Source organism: Felis catus, chromosome A1 (genome assembly GCF_018350175.1).
Source record: "Felis catus isolate Fca126 chromosome A1, F.catus_Fca126_mat1.0, whole genome shotgun sequence".
Classification (NCBI taxonomy): Eukaryota; Metazoa; Chordata; class Mammalia; order Carnivora; family Felidae; genus Felis; species Felis catus.
The window spans coordinates 196951832-196967218 of NC_058368.1; the positions used below are offsets into that span (position 1 = coordinate 196951832).

General features: G+C 37.0%; 1 protein-coding gene and 1 long non-coding RNA gene across 8 annotated transcripts in view; both read left to right on the forward strand.

Moving 5' to 3' along the window:
• CSNK1A1 (casein kinase 1 alpha 1) overlaps positions 1-14375 on the forward strand; it is a 47731-nt gene extending 33356 nt beyond the window's left edge. For 2 of the 7 annotated variants that reach the window (XM_045037016.1, XM_045037032.1), the window contains 5 exons: positions 288-362; positions 3437-3543; positions 4536-4684; positions 6431-6490; positions 11823-14375. In XM_045037016.1, the coding sequence (XP_044892951.1) occupies positions 288-362; positions 3437-3543; positions 4536-4684; positions 6431-6465 (366 nt within the window). In that variant the 3' untranslated portion in view covers positions 6466-6490; positions 11823-14375. Of the gene's footprint in view, positions 1-287; positions 363-3436; positions 3544-4535; positions 4690-6430; positions 6491-11822 lie in introns of those variants that run through there. The other 5 variants (XM_045037025.1, XM_045037034.1, XM_006928002.5 and 2 more) reach the window with 4 other exon arrangements.
• Positions 6497-11730, forward strand: LOC123379972. Its single transcript, XR_006585108.1, has 3 exons — positions 6497-8694; positions 9470-10417; positions 10448-11730. It is a non-coding gene; the product is annotated as an uncharacterized LOC123379972 (long non-coding RNA).
• Positions 14376-15387: the final 1012 nt, after the last annotated feature.

The following is a 15387-nucleotide window of genomic DNA, read 5'->3' on the forward strand; positions in this document are numbered from 1 at the left end:
GAAAACACATTTCAGATTTGACTTCACCCATTTTTACTTAAATCATGTTCCTATTAGACTTACCCTTTCCTAATAGCTAAAAATGTTCTTGAGGTAGAAACACCGGTAAAGAGCTATCAGTTTGGGTGGGGGTTGGGTGTGTTTTATTTACTTTGATTTGGTTTTAATTCTAAGGTATGATTTCTCTTGAATCTCATGTTGACATTTATGTCTAGTGGGTTAAACTAACACTGTTCTTCTCGATAGTATTGACTATGTCTATGTGGTTTGATTCTTACTTTCCACAGGCTGCGACAAAAAAGCAAAAATATGAAAAGATAAGTGAAAAGAAGATGTCCACTCCTGTTGAAGTTTTATGTAAGGCAAGTGTGCTTGAGGCCTTTTTTTTTTTTTTTTTTTTTTTTAAATAATAAATAATCCGAGAAGAGGGAGCATTTTATTTGCCTGTCCTGGAACTTAAACATCCTATGAGGTAGCTAGCTACTACCATTTTTAATTTACTTTTTGATGATTCTAAGTATCTTTAGGAGTAACTTGAATATATGAGCCATTTTATTTTTTAAAAATGTCTACTTATTTTGAGAGATTGGAAGAGGGAGAATCCCATGCAAGCTCCACACTAAGTACAGAGCCCTATGCGGGACTCCATCCTGCAACCTCAAGATCACAACCCAAGCTGATACCCAAGCTTAACTAGCTAAGCCATCCAGGCATCCCTTTAGGAATCATTTCAAATAGGTATTTTATGTTTCTCATTTGTTTGGGTTCTCTAATCTGTTAAAAACTAGAGGGGGAAAAAAAGGGCATGTAAAGTTGTCTAGTGGAACCTCACTAGTTCGTGAGAGAAGAAATATTCTCATCCCTAAACTGGTGCCAGAAAATAATGGATATGGGCAGTTGGCAGGCATATCAAGGAGGAGGGAGACAAAGGCATATCACAGTATTCCAAAAATAGCCAGTGGTGGACAATATAGGCGACAGTTGGAATCAGGCTCATTTCTCTTCAATCTTCAAGCTTTGTAGAGAAGCCTAGGAGTTGAGACTGGAGAGCTGTCGGTTTCATGTTGGGTAACCGTGGTCTCTTAACGTAGAAAACCACCTGGTCATCTTTGAGACAACAGTGGCGTAACTGACATAATTAGAAGACCGTATATAATTATGTAGTTGGGTGTTGGGAAGTCAACATGGAGTTGAAATAGTACTTTGTGGAAGGGGGAAAGTGGTGTTTTTATGTCTCCCTATCCACAAATTTCCTTTTTCCTTCTCCAGATCTACAGTTAAAGGAGGGATTGGGGTGGGTAAGAGACCATGTTCTTTTCTGAGATTCAGGATTTGTTTTAAATTAATAAATACATTGTAGGTCCATGAATAAAATGTTCTTGTCTTAATGGTGCCCCCAGATAACTTTTTTGTTTTAAGTTTGTTTTTGAGAGGGAGACAAAGAATCCCAAGCAGGCTCCGTGCTGTCAGGGCAGAGCCTGATGCAGGGCTCGATCTCACGAACCATGAGATCATGACCTAAGCCGAGATCAAGAGTCAGATGGATGCTTAACCTACTGAGTCACCCACGCGCACTCTCCCCTCCCCCCCCCCAACTTTAAAATCTGTATACTTCAGGAAGCAAAACATATTTTCTGTACACTACTATTTCTGTGCAACAGAATGATTCATTTGGCTTACCGGGAAAGTCAGCCATGTTTCAGGAAGAGAAAGGGAGTGTTAGCACATCATCTGCTTCTGGGTTACATATAATTTTGATCTAGAAATTGTGAACTAGGTCTCGCTTTCTGGATTAGCCACATATAATTGTCAGGGTGCAGTGAACACAGAGTATTAGTATTATTAAAAAGTAGTGAGATTGTTTTCAGTCTCGTTACAGTGGTAACTACTTCATATCTGTGTTAGTTACGGCATTGGTAGTTTTCTTTTGTGAAGGTTTTGCCTGCTGTCATAAGATAGCAATGCATGAAGTATACTATTTGACTTTTACTTCTGGTTGTTTAGCTCTATTTGGAATACATAAATGCAGGTTCATCTGGTATGTGCTGTTTAATGTCTTGTTAAGAATTTAAATAAAATGTATAATATACTGATTAGTTTCAGTTGTCCATTCTCGAACAGTGAAATAATGTTAGAATGAAAGCTGTTTACATAAATGCAGTCAATAAAGATGAATGTTACAAGTGTATCCATTTTATCCTACCTTAGTTTTCTGGATACGAGAAATTTCTCAAAATTGGACGGTTGTGGGAAGAGACTGTCTCTTTTAACGTAAAGCTCTTCACATATATTTGAGGGGAAGGATGCAGGGATTTTTGTTTTAATATTTTGCATTTCTACATTGGTGATGGCAAAATCTTTTTGGTGATTAATATCTATAGGCTTAGGGACGCCTGGGTGGCTCAGTCGGTTAAGCATCAGACTACAGCCCAGGTCACAATCTCATGGTTTGTGGCTTCAAGACCCACACTGGGCTCTGTGCAGATAGCTCACAGCCTGGAGCTGTTTCTGATTGCATCTCCCTCCCCCCCTCTCTCTCTGCCCCTCCCTCCTTCCCTCTCAAAAATCAGTAAACAACAACAACAAAAAATACAGGCTTAGAGATGTTTATATACATTTTTGAGAAATCTTTCCTAAGAAACTGAAAATGGAAAAAGTTTACGCCCACAGGTGTTCTTACTAGTATTGTTTAGAAAATAAAGATTTTAATTGCCTAAATGGCCAGTTACAGGGAACTAGTTAAGTATGATGTATTCACTCGTTTGGATATTGTACAGCCATTCAGAAGCTTATGAAGAGGTTGGAAAATGACACAGAAAGATACTTGGAATATAATGTTGGTGGCAAAACAGTAATACGTAAATTATGTAAATAAAATAACAATTGCGGAAAAAAGAAAAGGCAATCCCAGTCTTCGTAGGACAAAGCATTGGATTGATCCGTATCACAATAGTGGTTGCTTTGTATGATTGCACTCTCGGTGATTTTACTTTTCTGTTTATGTAAGTATATTCTACTACAAAAAAGAAAGTAATTTCAGAGTCTGAGAGAAAGTGCCTGTTCACTGTGCCTTTGTGGCAAATAACATTACCGGCCTCGATTTTGTCATTTGTTCATTGTTTCCCATTGAGTTGTTAGACGTTGATAAAGTAATAAATTAACAAGTGGGTTCTCCAAGTTATTTAAGGACATAATACTGTAGGGAAAGGAACCATATTTTCTCTGTACATGATGAAGTGGTCAGAACAATGAAATTTTATTAAATTTATGAGGATACCAAGTCATATTAGTTGCGTTCTCAGATCTTATGGCAAAGTAGTAGTAAAGCACTGTCCTCAAAAACAAGTTTTACTTGCATTTTTAAATGCATTTATTTTTCTGTCTTAAATAAGTTGTTTTGTTTTTTTACTTTGTGTTTTAACTCTTGAACTTGTAGGGGTTTCCTGCAGAATTTGCCATGTACTTAAACTATTGTCGTGGGCTGCGCTTTGAGGAAGCCCCGGATTACATGTATCTGAGGCAGCTATTCCGCATTCTTTTCAGGTCAGTTTTTAAGGTGTTTTTAAGACTAGAGACTCCAGGGAAGGAAATTAGTCAAATCCACCCAAGACATGTGTTCTGACAAGTAGCGAAATAAAGTGACTCTAACCAATATGAATAAAATATTAAGAAATTTGAGTTCGTTTGGCATGTTTCCATTGTGATGCAAACGTGCTTGAAATTATTTTAGCTTGGGATGGAGAAACAGTTGACTCAAACTCAAAGAATCTAACCTTTCCATGATAATGGTAACTCATGTTGCAATTCAAGTGACTGTTGGTGGTCCTTGGAACACTACCTTTGCTATGGAACCCTATTTAATATCAAAATTAACAGCAATTTACATACGAGATAGTTAGGGGGTGTATGATGGTGTGGGACCAGGCCTCATACTCTAGGGTTCCCTGGTGCAACCCAGAAATGGTCTTGAGCGGATGGGGGAGGGAGATAGAGTGCATATGGCTGGAAATCTTAGTTGGAAGAGAAGAAGAATTGGGGTAATTCTCTAAGTCCAGGAAAGTCTACTTTCCAAGCCACCAGCATACACATCTACACACACACACACACACCCACCCATCCACCCACCCACCAAGCTTACATTCTCATACCTACTCTGATTTGTTCTTAGAAGGTGCTTCCTATTTGGATGTTTCCCTAGATAATTGACAGCTTGAGTGCTGTTCATTACCACTCCCCTGCCTCTTTCAAGAAAGTTTAAAAGTCAGCTTCTTTTTGAAAAAGGAGAAGATTTATTCTTATTGAATACATCAGACTGAAGTGTGGTGACATCATTTTTCCTTCAGTTGTGACTTGTAAAAAGTGAAACTGAAGAGTTAAAAAGTCATGTATATGGAAAGAATTCTTTTAGGAGCTACCATAATTAGAGAAAATACTACCATTTTTCTAAAAAGTGCCCTCCCTGTTTTGCAGGTTCAGTAGAGTGTTTAGCCAGACTCTATTATTAAAGGATTAACACATCATTTTCTGTTTTCCAGGACTCTGAACCACCAGTATGACTACACATTTGATTGGACAATGTTAAAGCAGAAAGCAGCACAGCAGGCAGCCTCTTCAAGTGGGCAGGGTCAGCAGGCCCAAACCCCCACAGGCAAGCAAACTGACAAAACCAAGAGTAACATGAAAGGTTAGTAGCCAAGAACCAAGTGACGTGACAGGGAACAAATTGAACACAAAATTGGGTAATTCCTTCATTTCTAACAGTGTTAGATCGAGGAAGTGGTTTTGAAAGAAGTAAAAATTTGGCTCTGTGTTTTTACAAAGAGACGTCCTTGGAAAATTTGACTACTAACTTTAAACCCAAATGTCCTTGTTCATATATATATGTATATGTATTTGTATATACATATATGTGTGTATATATTATATCATTTCTCTTGGGATTTTGGGTCATTTTTAACAACTGCATCTTTTTTACTCATTCATTAACCCTTTCCAAAATAAACATTTGGTGTTGGGAATATGGTATACTCAATCAATCCAAAATCCTAGACCTAACACTTGTTGATTTTTAATAATGAATCTGGTTAGCCGTGGTATTTTGACTTTCAGACTAACAGTGTTAAGAATTTTTCTGCATGTTAATGCTGTAGCATTTAAAATGAAAAACGGTGAACATGGTCCGATTTCCAGAGGTGGTGCGTCTGGCATTGCCCCCCAAGTGTCTATCTTCTCGGTTGCGGAGCATCTCATTTACGTTCTTAAATGCTCAAATAACTGAAAAGCTCGACACATCTTTCCTGCTCAAGAACCAGATCTCTCTTTTGGTTGCTATTTAACTACCTAGGTTCTTAATTTTAAAACGCTTGTTTTGTTTTGGGCTTTCTTTTATGGAACCTTGCAAATACTCAGGGTCTGGGAATTCATTGTGGAATTGAACTCTGCAGTTAGGCCTTGCAAATTGGAAAAAACTGGGGCAAATGCCACTGAACTGCTAGTCTCTTTCCTTTCTGTCTCTGGCACTCTTGGTGCTACTAAGGAGTAGAACTGTTGGGGCACATTCTTGTCACTGTTGCCATACAGTTCGACTCCGAGTTTCATGGTTTTTGTTTGCTTTTCTTTACCCCTGTTGTTCCCTTTCTGGGGCTTACCTCCTGATACCTGCCTACTTTCTGGAAGGGGTGGGCAGGTAAGGTTTGGTTTTTGTGGTTTCTAATTATTTCATTTCTGAATGACTGCTCTAGTCTGAACCTAGCCTTCTTTGGGCTATATTTTTAGTATTGTATCTGAACAATTTGGTAATTTAAAAACAGATTCCGATCTGAGGTTACTTTTCAAGAAGGAGAATTCACTGGTGTCATCCTCATCCCAGCAGCTCATCTGTTAGGAATAAAGTTGAGATTCTTTTCTTTAACATTTCTGTATTGGGGGAGGATTCACAGCTGAAAGCTTAGCGTAATGGGGGTTCTTAGATGATGAAATTCCCGCTCAGGATAACAAACACTGATGCTTGCCTCTGCATCTCAGTTGGGACCTAATTGTCCCTTTTGAGTGTTTTAATCATGATACAGCTAATCAGAGTGCCAAACTCTTAATGCGCTAGGTAGCTAGCTGGTATCACTGAGAAACGGTCCTACCAGTGTAACGTCTCTAAACTTAGGACTTGTTATGCCTAACATCTATTAAGGTATTTGCTTTTTTTCATAAAATGAAACCAATTTTTGCCTAAAGCTAGCTGGGATAATAGGATCATCACGAGTTGCAGTTTCTAGAACTAAAATTAGATTGAAATCTCATCTGACCTAGAACATTTCACTTCAGGCATTCAGCAGCCTTCAGAAAGAATTCCCTTATTTTGAGTTAGTTCCATTGTTAGTTTACTGTGTGTCTCTTTCTCAATAAACAAGCAGAATTTTTGTCCTGCCTCATCTAGGTCTTAAAGATGAGAAGTTGGATCCAGTGAGTTAGTATGTTTCCTTGGAAAAAAAAAATTGTAATTAAACTTAAGTTTAATCCTTAATTTTGTATTGTAACTATTTTTCATAAAAGCAACTTTAAATATCTTGCACAGTTTTCGGGGCACTTGGCTGGCTCAATAGAGCATATGGCTCTTGATCTCAGGGCCTGAGTTTTAGCCCCACTTTGGGGGTAGAGTTCACCTAAAAAAAATAAAAAATCTTACAAAATTTTCACGGCAATCATAGACACAGGGTTTATATAAATTACTACATAAACATCAACTTGTAAAATATTGAAAAATTGGATTTTTCATAAAATGCATCATTTACCATTGACTGCTTTCAGAGAGACATTTTCAGGTGGTATATTTTGATTCCAAGCAAAATACTGCTTGCTACTAAAATGTGCCAGGCCCCGGAATACAGACAACAAAATTGTGTTTGATCTTTGGTCTCGAAACGTTTGTTTTGTCTTGGATCTAGAACTTAGTGCCCCAGACAGATCTCATGTGAAATCCCCTCAGTATAAAGCCATGAATGTGTACGGCAGGTTTGAAGGTGGCATGAAATAAGTTTGGGGAGCCTACTTCCCTAACCCCAGCCGTATTTATCCAGACCATCTATTGAGAAATCTCCTATGAAGTCTGGAGTTTGAAGACAGTCCCTTTAGGTGACTTACTCCTTATTTCAATCTCTATGTAATTAGGGTGTTTAAAAGCATGTTATTCTCTTAGGGTCCACTACAGTCATTTCTTTATTCAAGGAAGAGCTCCCCTGCAGCTCAACTCTTCACTAATTCCAAGAAATCCTTTCAGTGACGATAACATCATATAATACATTTTTCTGGTTAAAACTTTAGAAGGCACTTACCTAATACATCCTATCAGTTTTTGTTCACGGAATTATACGCTGAGGTTTTCCAAAGCAGAGAATTTGGTTTCTTAAATGTATCTTCAGCACATGAAACTGTATACTGCAGGGATATCTATTCCTGGAAAAATCCCCGGAACTGGTTGACATATTAATATATTTTACGTTATTAGTTTCAGTTTTCGAAGATTGTATATGGGATGTTTCTTCCATGGAAAGGTGTGTGTGTAATAAGTTGTTTCAGCAGTTCAGTGTGAATGTCCAAAAAGTCTTTTAAAGTCTGACTTACTCAGCTAAGATGGGTTTATTATGTGTAATAGACTTCTATCCTAATTACTTTTCTAAAGAAAAGATCTTTTGAAGTACTCCATTCCAAGGCCCATCAAAAGACTAAGAAATAAGGCGTTTCTTGTTTCTTGTAAAGCCCACTATGATGTGTACTAATTTTCGGTGCTCTTACGCCACAAGATTATAATTAGTTTTTATACATGTTAAAGAGAAAAATAAAAGATTCACATCTGAGACACTTCCAAATTCATTTCGCTTCCTTTTATTCAACTGTATGTGATTATCAGGAAAGTAGTTTTTAAGACATTTAAGAAGTACTAAAGGGAAAAGGAAATCTTTTTAGGACATTCAGAATCCAGTTAAGTTCACCATTTCTTTAGTTGAGGTCAGAGATGGGGAGAATTTCAGAAGGTAGTGAAGCCAAAGTTGGATCCTTACATAATTCTGTTATCATCTTAGTCCCTCTGTTCCTCCAAGCCGTTGATATTAAGCATAGTTTTATCATAATCACATACGTGGATGTCAGATTGTTGACAGTCAAAAAATAGAAATTTTTTTCTATCACATTCTCCTACCATGTCCATGGTCTTCCTTGAATTACCTTCCAGTGTTTACTGGAATTCACCTACCGTTTATGTCTAGCTTAACTTTTTCTGACTTCACCAATTGCTGCTAGGAACGTGGCTGGTCACTCAGCAACGTAACCCAAATCACAGGGGAAGACCTTGAAATAATCTGGAGACTGATCTTCTCTGAATACACTCAATCTAAAGAAGTGCCAGGGAGCTGCATCTGCTTGCTGAAATTTTTGTCAGCTTTTTTCATTGTGGACACTACCACTGGAGAGAAAAGAGCTCAGTAACCCAACAGGAAATGAAGACGAGTGTGCAAGAATTGATTTGTGGTCATCTGAATGAATCTCACACCTCCAAGGCTGGCTGGACTTACCAAACATGAACTTGTCAGAAAATCTGGACGATGCCACAACAGTCAGAAGACCTAGAGGAGTACAGTGTTGCTGTGACTCAGTGGTGTATAATGCAGACCACCTACCAGTTGGGGAAGGAATCAATTGTTACAGGTATTTCAAGTTCAACAACCTCAGAATTCTGTAATAGGGAAGACAAAAAAAAAAAAAAAAGAGATACCAGTCTGGTTTTTTTTTTTTTTTTTTAAAGGCAGTTGAAGGGGTAATGTGTGTAGTGTACTAAGTCGTCATTTACTTGTAGTGATAAAAAAAATCTGTCTTTCCCAACTTTTATTTTTTTTTTTAGTTTAGCACAGGAAAAGTTATTGTAGCTGTTTGTGTTTTTATTCTTGAGCTTTTATAGTGCCAATCTGATTCAAAATTCTCCAAGTTTGATGATGATTTCTGTGCAGCCAAAAAAAAAAAAAAAACCAAAAAAGAAAAAACACAGACATGTTAACTAATAATAAATGGCATTACATCATGAATGTGAATACTGCATTCAGACTACTTTTAAAAAGTTATGTCTTCCACTAGGAAAGGATACTGAAATTTAAAAAACCCATCACAAACTTCAAGCCTTACTATTATATAAATATCCCTTTGAACTAATTTGTGGTTCTATTTAAAAAAAAAAAAATCAGGGACATCAGAAATGCATTCATAAATAAGAGCCAATGTATACTTTTCAGATTTTGGATTAAGGGGTAGAATCTCACTAGTTACATAAACTTTTTTTTCCTTTTGCAGATTTGAAAAGAAATTTAAATGTAGCTATTAACTCAGTAGTCACAGTGATGGTCCAACTCAATTTTGACTTTGCTTTTTGCTCCCTTTTTTTTGTTTTGTTTTTTTTGTTTTGTTTTTTTTTTTTTTGTTTTGTTTTTAGGAGCAAAGGGATCCCTTCCTTATTTTAATTGTTGTTGCAGTGAAGATGGGTGTTTGGACTTTTAGAAGCCAGGAGACACCACCTAAATTACAAGATAAAAACCAAGGAATCAATGCACACTGGAAAAAGGAATGAACTTGAAGATTGAATGTTGAATACTTGCTGAATGCTCCCATTGAGATTTTTCCTACATAAACTTGAGTAACATCTTAGGACAATTCTCTGGAGAAACATTGATCCCTGGGTGGAGTGTCCTACCATTGGCCAATCTGAAGAGTTACATCTGGATCTGACTGCTCTATTCCTCCAGGAATATTTTTAGGCTAGCCTCTGTCTGATTCCTAAGCAATTGTAATCATTAACTGACCCAGTAATTTCTCAAATATCAGATGAACAGATACAATTCTTACCTAGATCTAATTTTTATCCCTATTAAAGACACAAGAGTGTTCTAATATTTTGACATTGTAACTTACGTTTTCTTTTTAGTTAGTGATAGCGGTTTCTATTTTAAAGCTGTTTGGCTGTTCAACGTAGTAATTAGATTATTCAGTATAACGTAATCACATAGCAAGGTGTGGTAAACAGTTTTAGTAACTGTGTAAACATTTTTCTTTATCATATTTAAGAATAATTGCAGGACTTGAAATCAAATGCTCATCAGGGTAAGGGTCACCTCTAATTAGCTAATTCATAGTTTTAGTTTGCTTCACAGTATTCTGTATTTTAACATTGGAATTACGTTACAGAATATGGTCTTAATTTTAAGGGTTTTAATTCAGGTTTGATCTGACAGCCTTTTCTTTTTGTGCTTACTTTGCTAATTCTCTTTAGTAATATATACCAAATAGAATATTCCTTGTGATGAAGTTCATATTCAGAAAGCTTCATAAAATTTTTCATTTTGGCATTTACTTTATGAATTTAGTACTTGGGCAGGCAACAGAGGTTTATTTTATTTATTTTTTTTTAACAGAGGTTTATTTTGTGTCTACTCTGTTAGTTGGCGTAGAGAGCGAAAGAATGTGTACAGCACTGTCCTCAGAGTGTTAGCACAATATGTTTTTAAACAAATTAAGATGACTTTCAGCCCTCAAATGAACAAATTCCTAGTTAACAAGTGAGCCCATATTTCCCCAAAAATGATACATAAATGTTTGGTGTTACCTTTGTGGGGGGGGGGTGTGGGGAGGCATAGATTTTAGAAGCATATTATTTGTCCCACAGAGCCCATTGGAAATGATCCAGCGAATGTTTGAGAAGCACAAAGAAGGGAGAAGTTTCTGATGAATAAAAACATGGTTTCCATGCTGAATTTAGAAGTGAGAGATCAGAGTGGGCTAGAAAGAGCTATAATGAGGCCAGCTATAGGGGTTTGGAAGGGGATGAACCAAGGGGCATGGTCACCTCAAGGGAAGGCTTTTGGTGAGAAGAGGTGGTACTGATGGGGTTTTCGTGTTTTGGCTGAGGAATGGGCATACTTCCTTTCTGCCTTGAGCCATAGATAAAGCTTGTAGGTAATAGAAATAAGCATTTGCTCTAGTGGTCTTTTGCCACAGATGGAACATGCAGCTAGTACTACCCGAGGCTGGTTTCTATTCAAACCTGCCTATGTGTGGAAGTCTTAAGAGTCTAATTGTGGCAGAGGGAGGTAGTGTTTACAGGGTGGGAAGGCTTGCAAAGTAAATAAAGCCAAAACAAAAAAGTCTCACTTGTTTAGGTTTTCAAATCCAGGGCAAAACTTTTTTAATGTATTATTGGTGGAAGTACAATGTTTTTAAAGGTTTAAGGTTTCTGTGATAAAAATCATACTGACCAGGTTTGTGTTCTATGGAATAACTCAATTATGCCTTGAATACATTTATTATTAAGGCTTATTGCTCCTTATTTGGATCAGAAATAATGTGCAGAAAAGTTCCCGCATATAGTATGATTAAGACTATAGTTTGTAATTTTTAAGGCAAAACCATCTTATTTTTCATTCGTTTGGTAAATATTTGAACACATTCTATGCTCTAGGTACTAGAAGTCTAGAAATAAATAAAACAGGCTCATTGGAATTCCCAGTAATTCTCGGGCCTGAAAAGTGTATGCTGACTGGGAAGGCTTTGATTCACTGTGTACCGCTCCTACGTAAAGGCACCTAGACCAAACAGAAAAGTTTTTGTATGTAGTTTTAAGATGAGCTGTGATTTTCAAATAGATGAAAATATTCTGAGTCACCATTCTAATACAGTAATTATTGGCCCAGTTCCACCCAATTTCCCAGTTTTGGGTGTGGTTTTTAAAAATCTTCTGTAACTTGGAATTGTAACATTCTTTTTTTGTTTCGATTTTTTTTTTTTTCAAACAGGTTTCTAAGCATGAATCAAGGAACAGAAGAAGCAGAGCAGATGATCGGAGCAGCATTTGTTTCTCCCCAAATCTAGGAATTTTAGTTCATATGTACACTAGACAGTGGTTGTGAACAACCATTTACTTGGTGTAAAGAACTTAATTTCAGTATAAACTGGCTCTGGGCAGCATTGGTGATGCCGTGTCCTGAGTTGTAGCCGCTGTAATTGTGAATATTAACTGAGATAGTGAAACATGGTGTCCAGTTTTCTATTGCATTTTTTCAAGTGGAAAAGTTAACTCTAAATGGTTGACACACACAAATTGGTGGAGAAATTGTGCATATGCCAATTTTTGTTAAAATCTTTTATTTTGAACTATACTGCTTTGAGATCTCATTTCAGAAGAACGGCATGAACAGTCTTCAGCCACAGTTGTGATGGTTGTAAATGCTCACAATTGTGCGTTCTTAGGGTTTATCCACCCCTGGGGTTTGCAAGTTGTTCACTTAAAACATTCTTAAAATGGTTGGCTTCTTGTTTGCAAGCCAGCTTGATACGGTAGCAACCAAAGATTCCAGTGTTTGAGCATTCGGAAGACTGCCTGCTTACCTGTGCTAGAAATAACAGCATCTAAAGTGAAGACTTAAGAAAAACTTAGTGACTACTAGATTATCCTTAGGACTCTGCATTAACTCTATAATGTTCTTGGTATTAAAAAAAAAAAAAAAGCATATTTGTCACAGAAATTTAGTTAACATCTTACAACTGAACATGTATGTATGTTGCTTAGATAAATGTAATCACTGTAAACATCTATATGATCTGGGATTTTGTTTTTATTTTGAAATGGGAGCTTTTTTGTTTACAAGTTCATTAAAAACTAAAAACTGTTTCTGTAAGGAAATGAGATTTTTTTTAAACAACAAAAATGCCTTGCTGACTCACTATGAAATCAAAATCTCCCCAATTTTTTAATAGACTACTTCAAGCCATTTGTTACATACAGTTCCTTTGCGAATCATTTTAGATTTAGTGTTACAACTTTTCCTCAGATTTTTTTATTTAAAAAAAAAAAAAAAATTTTTTTTTTTTTTTTTTTTTTTTTTTGGTCTGAAGGGGAAAGGCATTCTTTATTTTTCCTTTTATAATGACTTACAGGCACAGTACCTAGTGCCGTGGCAGCCGGGACTCCGTGTTCTAACTCCTGCGGCCTCGCACTAACCGCTGGACTGATTGTGCATAAGAATGAAAGCGTTAAAGGGTTTAACTACCATTTTGTAGCTTTTCTTTAAATTCCTGGTTAATTTGGCTTTGAGCAGATTGATTCTTAACTTTGGAGAGCATCCCGCCAGGTGGCCAGGTGAGGTTCCTATGATTCCTGACCCTCCCTAAGCCCCCATTCTTTCCCCTAAGTTCTCTGTGCGCTTCCTCTTAATAATCTTAAATGCGCTCTTCTCTTTCCTCTTTCTGACCCAATAGAAAGAGAAATTTATTGACAGTAATTCTTTAAATAGCGTAATTTATTCATTTATAGCATGTCAGGATTAATTAAAAGAACCTTTGTCTGAAAATGCTGCCAGGAGCCTGTTGTAAATGTAGGTATTTTGTAAAATAACCTTGAAACTGTAAATTGACAGGTTTGTTCAGATTGTGTCAGGTTTAATTTGTTTTATTTTTTTTCTCTTTCTTTTTTAAATCTACTTTAGCAATAATTAATTCCATGATCACCACATTCTGCTATTACAGAATATATTAGCACCCTCCCACTGCAGAAATCTTAATGAGTGCGAACTTTTGGGGTAGGCAGCTTACTTGTTTCTTTTCTATCCACCCATGTGAGTTAAGGTATTTGTTTCTTGACTAATAAACCCTTTGATACTTTTAGCCAGAAATCAGTCTCATAAAGCTATTTTTGAGTATAGTTTGTGTAAAATAAAAATGTTTAGCTTTGGTAATAACTTTTCCGAGCTGAACTCCCTCTAGCAAGATATTTTTCAGTGCTTTTATTTACTATGCACTTAGACTATGCACTTTTTCTGAAATATTTTTGTAACACTTAACTTTTTTGTATTTTTGCCATTTGAAAAGGTTGTGGTGTAGTTGGTCTGTAATTAAGTTGCAGATTTCAAACTGCTGTTAGCTTTGTAAATCAAAATATAGGTGTTTCTGTCCTGGTATATCTTCATTCCATCTGCAGCTGGAGCTGGAATCCCATTGATCTTCTAGCTACCATTCATTTTCTTCACAGTTCACAAAAGAAGAATGTGAAATTCAGTGAATGCTGTTCCTAATCCTGTCGGGAGATGAATCTCATTTCACCAAAATTAAATTATGTTTTTCCACTAAAATGATGATACAAGTTGAAGACACATCACTCTGAAATTGGAAGACCTCACCACTTAAGGCTCCGCAGTGGCTTACTCAGCTGAACTCTAGGTTACTACTCTACTTTGTTCACCCATTGGGGGGTGCAGTTTTTTTTAAATGTCGGGAGATGGCCATTCTAACTACTGTTGAATGTCTCTGTTTTGGGAAGGTATAACAAGAAAATAAAAAAGAATATATATGAAGGGAGAGACTGGTTATCTCCTCCCATACGGTTGTGCTCATGCTCCTATGGCCTACAAATGGAATTTGGGAGGTTTGCGTTTTCTATTATTTTCCATCAACAAATAGCAAGAGATTTTCCTATTAGTGCTTGCAGTGCTATTAAAATGTTTCAAGCGGAGAATACTGTAATGGCTATAAACTGAATTCCATTATAATAAACATAGCAATCAAGATTTTAGAAACCAAGCCAGTAAGCTAGTTCTCCCTACCATTTGCTGAAATACAGAGAATGGGTTCTTCTGACTTGAGCAGAATGAACTGTAGGACTTCTAAGAAGGGTGCCCCTGGACTTTCTTCATCTCAGCTTCCGAAAATTCAGTGGTCTGACCAGGGCTCTTCCTGAGCCAGATGGATATGTAGCCATGTTTTACGTTTTCTTGTTAGTTTTTCAACGGATAAGCATGTGATCAAAATGTGAGTGGGTCTCTACGAGGTATATAGCAAAGCGTCATGAACAAAAATTTATCTCAGATCTGCCGTCCCCTTTAAAGTGAGACCTTGTGAGACTGTACCTTGACAGGGTTGTTTTCGTGCTCTTCTCATCTTTTAAAATGGCCAGAGATGGTGATGAATCAAGAGTAAGTTGATCTCATCGGTCTTTGAATCATCAAACAGTACGTTGTTGAAGTAAAATGACTTGATTTCCGAAATGACTGTTAGACCCGTTATGAGGACATAATGCAAAAGTAGTGAAAATGTTGAACAGTAGGAGAGCTGTCAGACTAGCCGTCCACGGCCGCGGTCACGTTGTTGGTCAGATGGCATTGTGTCTGTTGCTTGAGGCTGTGGACCCACGGTGACTAGAAGTCCACAATGAGAAGGAAGATTCTCCTCCTCCTTGTGAGTTGGGAGAGCCCTCCTGGGACTTCACACTTCATTCTGTTGTTTGGTCTCTGCTATTTGTCAGCCTGGCACGGTGACTTGGTTCATTCTGCCTCTGCCTGTACCAGATCAGATCCCTTAAAGAAGTGT